This window comes from Nicotiana tomentosiformis, chromosome 9 (genome assembly GCF_000390325.3).
Source record: "Nicotiana tomentosiformis chromosome 9, ASM39032v3, whole genome shotgun sequence".
In the NCBI taxonomy this organism is placed as follows: Eukaryota; Viridiplantae; Streptophyta; class Magnoliopsida; order Solanales; family Solanaceae; genus Nicotiana; species Nicotiana tomentosiformis.
The window spans coordinates 106,465,063-106,476,148 of NC_090820.1; the positions used below are offsets into that span (position 1 = coordinate 106,465,063).

Sequence of the window (11,086 nt, forward strand, 5' to 3'; positions counted from 1 at the left end):
AAATAGATAACTTTAACCAAAATTTTAGTTGGTCTAGGATTATCCTTTACACTCCCCACAAGTTGAGGAGGGGTAGGAACCACTGCTAACTTGGTCTTCAACTGCAAGAATCTGCTCTTTGACAAAGGCTTTAACAATGCATCAGCAACCTGGTCATGAGAGCTTACATATCGAACATATAAGGACTTTGCTCGAACTCGCTCGCGAACAAAATAAAAATCAATTTCCATATGCTTTGTCCTTGTATGAAAGATGGGATTAGCTGTCAAATACGTAGCATTTAAATTATCACACCATAGAGTAGGAATAGAAGAAGAAAAACAACCAATCTCACGAAGAAGATGCGCAGTCCAAATAATTTCTGAAGTGGCAGTCGAGAGCTCTATACTCTGCCTCAGTACTAGAGCGTGACATTGCTCGTTGCTTACGTGATGCCCATGAAATGAGATTAGATCCCAAAAAGATAGCAAACACAATAGTAGATTTTCGATCATTTACATCACCTCCCCAGTCTGAATCAGTGTACCCATGCAGCAAGGTGGATGTGTCTTTAGCAAAAAACAAGCCATGAGATGGAGTTGCCTTAATGTATCGTAGAATACGTTTGACAGCAGTCCAGTGAATATCCAAAGGGCAATGCATGAACTAAGATATCATCAACATAGATCAGACATAAGAGTTTTCTTTCACCAGCACACTTAAAAACAATGAACTATCAGTTTTGGATCCCAAAAATCCTAGTGAAAGTAAGGCATCAGTGAGGCATTTATTCCACATTCGGGGAGCTTGTTTCAGGCCATAAAGAGAGCGTTTGAGAATTTTTGGGTCAAACCTTTGGTCGACTAAGCTTCCCACTTTGTGTTACACCAGAAAACCTATTACTATGTCATTATATATAGCTATAGCTTTTAATTTGTTGTGCAACAGAGTCCGTGTATATTTATGTAATCATATTCTAGAATGTGTCTATTTAGGATTGTTGATTCCAATATCACCAAATTCAATACTCCACCAAATTTTTACCAGAGTTGTTTAACATTTAAATTGTTGTGTATTTCTGTCAAATTCATGATAATATTGTCCTTGATTTCTGTTAAGCCAAATAGTATGTAATTGATTGTTGCAGTCTTTGTAAGTTAGTTTTATTTGTTATATTTTTTGGATTAGGAGATACTTTACTTAGATAAGTATTGGACTATAATAACATACAACTACTTAAGCGATAGCTGCTATCTTTGATTAAATCCTACTGCATAGTTTATAGAGTTACCCAATATCCTTTCTGTTCTCTTCTAGGGAATTTATTACTTAAAGTTGGAATTCTTTAGCCATCATTTTGATCATCACCTCAGATAATCCTTTTCTTGCAATTCAGGATATTAACAAATGAGTAGGTACTCAAGCGACTTGAAGAGGAAGGAGTGGAAAAAAGAGCTGAAGAAGTGAAGATATCTCTTGTCTCGATATTAGTTTGAATGCAGCAATGTTTAATTGTAAAGCTTATAGCTATTCACAATTTTATTCTTGTATAGGGATCTTATGTTTGCAAATATTTTTTTTGTTTAAATTCTCTATGGTGAATGACATTTGTAGGTACAATTTGAACTTTGATGGTTATACTTTTCTGTTAATGGAATAAAATTTTAGTTTCTACATTATAGGATATGTTGCATAAACATCAATGAGTATTTCAATTTTGACATTAAAGGATGTGCTACAGAAGTGTCACTAGTCACTCAAATTTCCCACACACTTTTAAATGTCATAAACTAAATAAGCTACAAACTATGTATTTACCGACAATATACTAAATGTCAGAAAATTTAATGTGACATTTCAAAAAGAGTCATGAAATAAATGTTGTAAATTATTTACCGACATTAATATAAATGTCGGAAATTTCCCGATATTTGACCTAAATGTAAAATAAATGTCGGTAAGTAATTTTATGACATTTATGACACTTAATATGACATTTATTCGTAGCCCTCTTAATTGGAATTTTGAAAGACAATTAATTAAGAGTCGATTCACTTAATTGTAATGATAATCTTACTTAAAGAAACCTACTGATAAAGTAATTGTTAGAGGGAGGGTGGCTAGCTAGCTACTAGGGCAATGAAAACTTTAATATTTGGAATAAAATATATGAATTGTGTGTAATTGTGGTTCTAAAATTTGCAAGATCATAGCTTAAAGGGAAAAAAGTAATAAAATCTTGAGATTTCTAGAGGAAACCCAAAAGAGACATTAAAAAAAAAATTCAATTTTTAAGGATTTATTTACCAAAACAAAACTGTATTGCATGTACATAGAGATAATTCCAGAGACTTCTACTTATGTTTGACTTCGTAACAATGTGATTATAGTATTACACTTACCTTCTTCGTTTGATTTTCGTCGTACTAATTATTTTAACCTCATGAAATATTATGATTGGACTAATTTATTCTTTTTGTCGGGGGTCTACCAGAAAGAGTCTCTCTGCACTTTCGGGTTCTTACCTCGTTGTTTGAGATTTAAATCTTTTGCTTTTTGACCATATATTTGGATATAGAATCTTTTTATTTTTCGAAATGAAAATTTACATACTTAAAAATAACATAAAAGTACTCTAAGTTACAATACATACTTAAAAATAACATAAAAGTACTCTAAGTTACAATAATTAATAATGTAAAATTTTTAAGAGACATAAGAAAAATTTATGGTTAAAGTATAATTAGTTTGCCTCTCCGAATCCTAACACCTTTACATAAATTGGGACAAAAAAATATACTATTTTGTTAAGTTAACTTCCTAATAATGGAATTGTGTCTTATAGCTTGTTTGGGTTGTTGTTACATGTCGTTTCATAATGTATCGTATTGTATTGTATTGCATTGTACTGTATTGTTTGATGAATACAACATTTGGATAGATTGTATCATTTGCCGTCATTATATATTGTCACACACCAATAATATAAAAAATAAACTTGCAACATTACTAAAAATAATAGGATACTGAGTAAAATTATTGTATAAAAAAATAGGGCGAAAGATAAAATATGATTATTTAATAATAATGAAGGGCAAGATAAGAGAGAAAAGTAAGGTAACAACGCCATCACAGCAAATTCGTCGTTTTATAAAGTGACATTTTTCGCAACAAGAAATTTAATAATACGAAATAAAATTTAAGTAATAATCAAAACAAATATTGAATACCGCCAAGGTATACAGTCAAAGGTGACGACGCTACATTTTCACAATCTGTCACTCTTCTTCAGAGAAGTAAGATTTACCAAATCGCATAGGCAAAAGCTGGGGAAAGAAACAGATTCTTTAAATTGAGAAATTGAAAGAGTATCAGAAGAGACAACCCACGATCAATATTAATCATGCCATCAGGTGCAAAGAAGCGAAAAGCCGCCAAGAAAAAGAAGAAATTGCAAGAAAAATATGGCCACAATATTAATAATGGCCAGTTTTCCAACTCTGTTACTTCTACTGATGCTCATTCTCATGGTATTTTTATCCCCTTATTGCCTTTTTTCACTCTCCTTCATTAATTAGTACTGTAGAGTTATTGAGTATTGTGCATTTGACGTGTTCATGCTGGATCCGGGTAAGGGCCGCACCCCTAGGGTGTGATAGAGATAGTCTAGCCTAATGAGTATTAGTCGCTGCTTCCACGATACGTAGGTCTTGTTCCTATATATATATATATATATATATATATATATATATATATATATATATATAATGCTTTACCAGTGTTCTTTTGGGGAATAATAGTTGATGACATATGATAATGTACAAGTTAATGGCATATGGTAGTCTTTCAATTTGTAAGATAATAAGGTATGAGGCTGCTTTAGGGGGCCCTAAGCGACGCCAATCCATATTCAGGAAATTACGCCGCATGGACCTTTTTCGAACTACAGTTCAAAAATTTTACCCCCGTTAAGAAGATTTTGATAAAATAGCCCCGCTGTCAGAATTTTAAGCATGCTGCCTGAATTTTTCTATATGAAATTTTTTGATGATTGCCAATTTGCCATATTTTGTGGCAAATCTTGTTGATCATTCTAGTGATTGCCTTGTTTTTCAAATCATGGTGATCACCATATGAAATGTTTTAACGACTGTTATATTTTTGAAAATCCTGGTGATTACCATATGAAAATTTCTAGCGACTGCCATGTTTTTGAAAATCTTAGTGATTGCCATATGAAATTTTCTGGCGATTGTCATGATTTTACACAAATCCTGGCAATAAATTCTAGTAATTGTCATGTTTTTGTGGCAAATTTGATGATCACCATATCAAAAATTCTGGTGATTGCTAGGAGCGCTTCGCAAAATTGTGGTGAGGCTGTTTTCCCAAGACTTTTCGTACCAGGGTCAAGAAATCAATAATGGCACCAAAGTGTCCTATTTCTGCCATTTTCCCATCCAGATTAGTTGAGCCACCCTATAGTTGTATGATAAGGTATGAGGTCCCTTTAATGGGCCCTATGTGGCGCCAATCCCAATTAGTCGAGCCAGTCCTACAAGTTGTAAGATAAGGTATGCTTTTAATGGTATCTATGCGGCGCCAATCCCTATTAATCGAGCCAGTACTACAAGTTGTTAGACAAGGTATGATGACCCTTTAGTGGGCCTTACGTGGTGCCAATCCGGATTATTCGAGACAGACATATTTATGAATTATGATTATAAAAATTTAACAACAACAGCTAAGTGTTGAATGAAGTAAAGTAAGTGATATCAACTAGGAATCAGGATATTTTTAAAAGAAACTGTTCTTTTGGTAGTTTCAATAATTTAATGTGATCAAACGGAAAAACTTTTCTAGTTTGCCTTTTACTATTCTTAATCAAATCTGGACATAACCATCTGCATCTGTAAAATCATTTACTTATCTTCAAGACCTTTACAGTTTGATCTGTCCTTCAACTTTGGCTTTGTGTTTTTGGCTTATATTCTCTTGTTTTGTTTACTTGTTATACTTTTCCTGGATACTCTTATGTGTCTCAATTATTATCTAGTAAGTTATCAGTTATTTCAGTGTTTTATAATACATGTGTATTGTTTTATGTTTATTTGTATATCGTGCGTGGTTTGTATTGTCTCACTTCATGATTTTTCCTTTTTTGGTAATAATAATTAGTTAATGACTACATTCAGCCTAATGCTGGCACATGTTATTTTCATTCTTGTCCGCTTCATAGTTGTTACTGTTGAATCAATGTAGCCTTAGTTGAAAGATAGAGCACAACGGAAGAAGAAGATTTATATAGATACTAATTAGTTGGGAATGCTTATTTTCTTAGTCAGGTTAATACAGTTACTTACGTCCTATACTTTCTAGGAGTCTTTTAGCACTAATAGAGCTTCTTATGTCAGTCGGAAATATAGAGATCTTATGTAGTACTTTTCGTTTTTATTTTTATTTGTCTTAATGTCGGCCTGAGATGAATTTAAACGGGAACATGTCACTGAGGATTCATATTTGCTGACACCAACTTGTTTAGGACTGAGTTATAGCTGCTGTTGTATCACTTGAGGGTGATTGCTAATTTGTGGAAATATTTTTGTGTTGAATCACTGGGTTTGAATCAATGTATGAAAGGTGTGGAGGATTTAAGGCATGATGATAATAGAGAGACCAATGGAAGGGAGGTAAGTTTCCCTGCAACTCAAGATCATCAGAATTACCAGCACCAGTTAACTGAGGGGACCTTGCATTCTGTTGAATCAACGGAGAAGGAAAATGAGGAGAGAGATGTGGGAGTTATGGATGATAAAACCCGAGTCTCAGACATTTTAGTGGATATGAGATTAGAGAAAAGGGACAATGAAGCTAGCGCAGCGTTGCGTGATGATGCTGTAGCGACTTCAGATGCAAATCCCTCTGCGGCCCTAGGAAACGAAGAAAAACTAGAGCTTGCCTGCGATACGCCTGCAGTTCATGCCAGTGTTTGCGCAGATGAGATGAAAGGTTCTCCGCATGAGGATCAGGTTTACCACTTTTCTCTGGCTTTTTGAGACAGTGTCGTAGAATTCTCTAAGCACCTGGCACTTTTATGCCCTTATTAAGAAGAAAACTTTCATATGTAGTCAGTGCGGAGCTACAGTAGAAGAAAACGCGGTGACTTTTTCCGAGACCCTGTATTTATAATTTAGAACCCATACACTTCAAATCCTAGCTCCGCCTCTGCTTGCCAGTTTATTCTTTTCGCATCTTGTAAACTTATCTTTTTGTAATTATATGTATGCAGCGACCGGTAGCTTTGGTTCCACGACCAGTGCAAACAACTTCTTGGAAGAGTTGCTGTGGCTTTTTTGAGGTGTTTGCAGGATCGAATAAATAACTTCAGGTTGGAAATCCTTCTTTCTATTTTTTTCTTTTCTCTCTTGGCACATCGGTTTTCACATGGCAAAGGTATATAGGAACAAAAATGTGCAACTCTTATCAGTTGGATGATCTACTTTTGACCTCTTGGCTTTCGTTCTGATCGTTATCCTTATTTTGTTATCTTTGAAGATGTAATAATTAAGTGCTTCTTAATTTAAAAATTGGGCTCTTTGCAATTCGCAGTAATTGACCGCTACCTTCTAGTTTGGTTTCATTAGGAATTGTAAACCTTGAGAACAGAGGCGGAGCTAGGATTTGAAGTTTATCCGTTCCAGAATCTAATTTGTTTAAGTTACTGAGTTCTAAATTAATAAATTATACATATTCGATGAATTTTTTAAGACAAATACATGGTATGGACAAAAGCTACCGGGTTCTAATTATTCTCCCTCTCTCTTTGTCTCTCGCACTTTGCCTCTTTTTGTTTTCCTCCCGGGGGGGGGGGGGGGGACCAAAATGTCCTTTTTTCCAAGCTTTTGTCTGTAAGTTATTTCTTGAAACTGATATCATTGGTTTCAAATGGATTTAGAGGGTGATTTGGCTAAAACGGGTGGCTTCGCTCTACTGTTTGATTAACTTTTGGATCATCAATGTCCAAATTGCAAACTTCCTAAATCTGGCATACACCAGATCATAACCTTATTTCCATTTCAAGAGCATGTTTTATCGTCTTCTATTTGTTTGTTCTTAAGGGGATCAGACTGTTAGGGACGTTATGCCTGTTATACTGCCAAAACAAATGTAGAGCATACATACGGGATGATTTGGGATAGTTGAGTGACGATTTGAATTTGTTATGTTTAGGAAACAAATGAGGTTGTTTGAATCCTAGCCTTCAAATTTTCCAACTCGTTTAGCGTTTCTTTTTTAAGGATACTAAATTGATGTGTGCTTGCTTTTTTTTCTTTTCATCTTAGTAACACCTAATTGATATTTGGTTGGAGTTTGCCAACTTTACTATATCTGGCAATTGATATTACTTTCCTACTGCAGCATTGACATACATTTTGATTCCAAGCAAATCTTTTTCGCGATGCAGAGGAGAGTACGAAGGTTGAGTAGACAAGCAAAATCTTGGAGGTTTTTAGTGAATATAGAAGTTTATGATAGTTTTCATCTTCTTGAACAATCACGAGCTAAGAACATCGTTAGACAAGCTTATATTTCTGTTATCCTGGTCTTACATTTAGACTTCTCTATAACAACATCCCTATATAACAACACTTCTCTATAACACCATCCCTATATAATAACAATTCTCTATAAAAGCCAAGCTTTTTCGGAACCAATTTTCATGTTATGTTATAATATATGTTCTCTGTAACAGCACTTCGCTATAACAACCAAAAATATTCGGAACAAACGAAACTGTTATAGAGAGGTTTGACTATATTTGAAAAGCACCTCGGCGCCCCTTGTTTTTTGTACTGCTTTCCTGGGTTTTTTTGGCAGTGGTTAGCTTTTTGGCGCGATGTCACCATAGTTTTTTAAGGAGAGCTGTTTCTTTAGTTGCACAGGGAACTTAAAATTAGAATTTCTTTTTTATTGGTTTTTGCTAGTTTAACCTGCAGCACATATTGTTAATAATTTCTTGATTTAGTTGAACATATGCTTCCCAATCTGTTACTTCAGTAGTTACCCCTTTCCATTCTTCTGCACTAATTAGGTGCATATTTTATGAAAGAAATGGTTGTCTTTCTGGTTTTCAATGTAACACCTAGCAGAGCAGTGATATTGTTCCCTTTGCGCCCAGGCCTGTACAGTTTTAAAATGTTTTACTAGTGTCTAAGGCGTACTTCCTTATATATCTAGTATCCTATCCGTGTTTTATCGACGTAGGATTTTCCTATGGTGTTACATACAATCCCCTTAGGGACGTAAGTTTGTCACGACCCAAAGATCATAGAGTCTATGCCCCTCACTCGTACTGTGTAATACATTTGTTTTATACGATTTAGTGGAATATGTATTTGTACAAACAAGAATGAGAAATACAAAATTAAAAAGGAAAAAGAAAAATGGAAAAGTACTCAATCCACACTCTTCACACTATATGATTCAATCTTCAAGCTCATTTATCTCCTTGTTGAAGTACCATGAATAGCAGCTATATACACCAATTGAGTGAAAGATAGGATTATCAAGAATGCTTCCATTGTTATCTGCAAATTGATCAAAATAGAAAAGTTAACAAATTGTGATATCATGTTTTTTTTTTTTCAAAAACTATTAACAAGGTAATTCAATTGTATCATATGCTCACCAATCTTGCATTCCTCAACTCCAATTCAATTTCTTTCCAAGCAAAGCTGCACAAAAGAGCATCCGAGTTGTCATATTATAAAGATAAAATGGTACTCCCTCCCCAGTTTATGTGAACATATTTCCTTTTTGGTCTGTTCCAAAAAGAATGACCCACTTTTTAGCTTAAATTTCTAATTCTACCCTTAAATGAGAAGCTTTTATAATCGTACAAATACTCTGGACCCCTTTCTGAATTTTTTAGGACCACAAATTCCAAGTCTTCATTTTTTCTTAAACTCCGTGCCCAGTCACACAGGTTCACATAAATTGGAACGTAGGGAGTATATAATTTAAGAGCAACGTCTGCATATTTTGCACAAAATTCGAGATACACTAGTTATCGCGACTTTGATCAAACTTCTATATGCTGATAGTGTAAAGTAATTTTTGCACTATCTATGGAATTTAACATGTTGTAGCAGGTTGTGTGCCTTATTTCTGAGTAAACTAGTTCCACTTATCATAGGCCAAGTTATCTTTTAAGTGATCGGCTAGTGTAAAAATTCTTTTACATTATCAATACATGGAAGAAGTTAAACTTTGAATGACTTCTTTTTCAAATAACCATTTGATATCCGGAACCCGCTGGCCCGACTAATCTAGATTCCCATCGTGTGCGGTCCAAAAAGGGGAAACGCTCCCTACTAGGAGTTTTTCTATTCCCGTAACTCAAACCCGAAATTTATGGTTAAGGATAGAAGGATCTCATCCATCCCGTCACACCCCTTGATGGTAAAATCCGAATGACTTACCCCGTGGCGAGAAGCGTAAAACCCCATGCAATGATGGCAGCAGAAGCAGCAGCTTGTAAGCTGTCAATATTCCAATAGCGAATGTGGTTGAATCCAGAGAGGGCTGATGCAACTCCCACAACCCCAGAAATCAAAGCAAACACAACAAAGAATCCAGTAGCAGCATTCCCCATTGGGAAGTATATTGGTGAGAAATGTGCAGGAAGATTAAATCCTGGACCTGTTAAAAAAAAATACAAACTTATATATTATTAATCCACAGACCATCTTTCTTAAAATGTTTGAGAAGATGCGAATTCATGATATAATCAGTGAGTTCAAAATGAGCATCATTTAGTTATGTGCACGATTTAAAGTTTTAACAGAATTCAAGCCGAAAGCAGTGAGTTTAGTTAAACTCAAAAAACCCGTCCTAGGTCTGCCTATGCGCCAGACCAGGCTCTGCAAGTATGTAATTAGTCGAGGAGCGCGCAAGCCGAACTGACAACACAATTATTAAAAAAAAACAATGGTAAAATTGAGTGTTTGTAGACAATGATTATACCTAAGATGAAACCATGATCAATGGCAAAGTTCATAGCCCATCCACCAATGCCTAAAACAATGACATACATGCAGAAATTGAGTACCAAAAGCAAAGATGCAACAGGTTTTAGCTGTCCATCAGCCATTTTTGGATCTGAGAAAGTTGATACTAAAGAAGGAAACTATTCTTGATCAAAGATATTTGATTTATGGGTTTTGTAGAGGGTTTTAGGTTGAGAAGATTTTATGCACATACATGTGTTTCTTGCAATTTCTTTGGGTTTTATATATGAATACTTATACCTGAAGGTTTTTTGTTCTTTTCTTGTAGGGTTGATTGTTCTAAAAGGGATTTGTGGTGTTGTAAAGATGATGATGCTTCATTACCAAGATAATCAAACAAAATCCAAGGATTCTTTCTTCCTATTAATATTTTTCAAATATTAGTTTTGAGTGGTACATTCTCTGATTTCCCAAGTGTAATTCTTTCTTGCTATTAATTGTTTTTTCAAATATTATTTTTGAGTGGTATATTCTTGATTTCGAAACCAACATTCTTTGTCTAGCCGCCATCCTTCCTATGAGGAAAGTGTTATTCCTTCCCAACCTTGTAAGAGCTCATTTCACTGGTCTAGATTAATAATACCATTTTATGTTGGGTAATTGTTACTAGTTTATTGGAAAATTAACGAAAATGATCGTGCAATCAAAAATAATTACCCAAAGAAACTCATATAAAACATTACAATTTATACCTTTTAAGGGGAGAATATTTGCAAAATACCCAACAGGTATGCATGTTATGTACCTTTAGGCTATACAATTCACTTGTTATATACCTCAATATATAATAGTGTGATTAATTCTTATTGTTGTATACCTTTGGATTATATAATTATGTGAATTGTACACCCAAATAGTGTCAACACTCAACAAACAGGCCTATGACCGATTGTATTCCTACATCAGAATTTCACACTAACAAGAACAATAACAACATACCCAGTGCAGTTTCACAAGTGGGGTCTGGGGAGGGTAGAGTGTACGCAGACCTTACCCCTACCTTTAAGAAGATAGAGTCTGTTTCCGCTAGACCCTCG

At 34.7% G+C, this 11,086-nt stretch overlaps 2 protein-coding genes across 6 annotated transcripts; one reads left to right on the plus strand and one right to left on the minus strand.

Moving 5' to 3' along the window:
- Positions 1-3,216: 3,216 nt before the first annotated feature.
- LOC104099077 (uncharacterized) lies at positions 3,217-8,031 on the plus strand. Of its 5 annotated transcripts, none has more exons than XM_009605968.4 (4): positions 3,217-3,509; positions 5,620-6,008; positions 6,269-6,367; positions 7,399-8,031. In XM_009605968.4, the coding sequence occupies exons 1-3, from the start codon at positions 3,383-3,385 to the stop codon at positions 6,359-6,361; spliced, it is 609 nt and encodes a 202-aa protein (XP_009604263.1). In that variant the 5' UTR covers positions 3,217-3,382; the 3' UTR covers positions 6,362-6,367; positions 7,399-8,031. The 5 variants fall into 5 exon arrangements, 3 of the variants coding, with proteins under 3 accessions (XP_009604263.1, XP_070041951.1, XP_009604266.1); XM_070185850.1 differs by lacking the exon at positions 3,217-3,509 and adding an exon at positions 3,556-3,609; XM_009605971.4 differs by lacking the exon at positions 3,217-3,509 and adding an exon at positions 3,739-4,625.
- Positions 8,032-8,330: 299 nt separating this feature from the next.
- Positions 8,331-10,297, minus strand: LOC104099076 (membrane protein PM19L-like). The gene is made up of 4 exons (XM_009605967.4): positions 10,006-10,297; positions 9,462-9,681; positions 8,669-8,714; positions 8,331-8,567 (listed from the first exon to the last, which is right to left on the minus strand). The coding sequence occupies exons 1-4, from the start codon at positions 10,130-10,132 to the stop codon at positions 8,481-8,483; spliced, it is 480 nt and encodes a 159-aa protein (XP_009604262.1). The 5' UTR covers positions 10,133-10,297; the 3' UTR covers positions 8,331-8,480.
- Between the last annotated feature and the right edge of the window lie 789 nt (positions 10,298-11,086).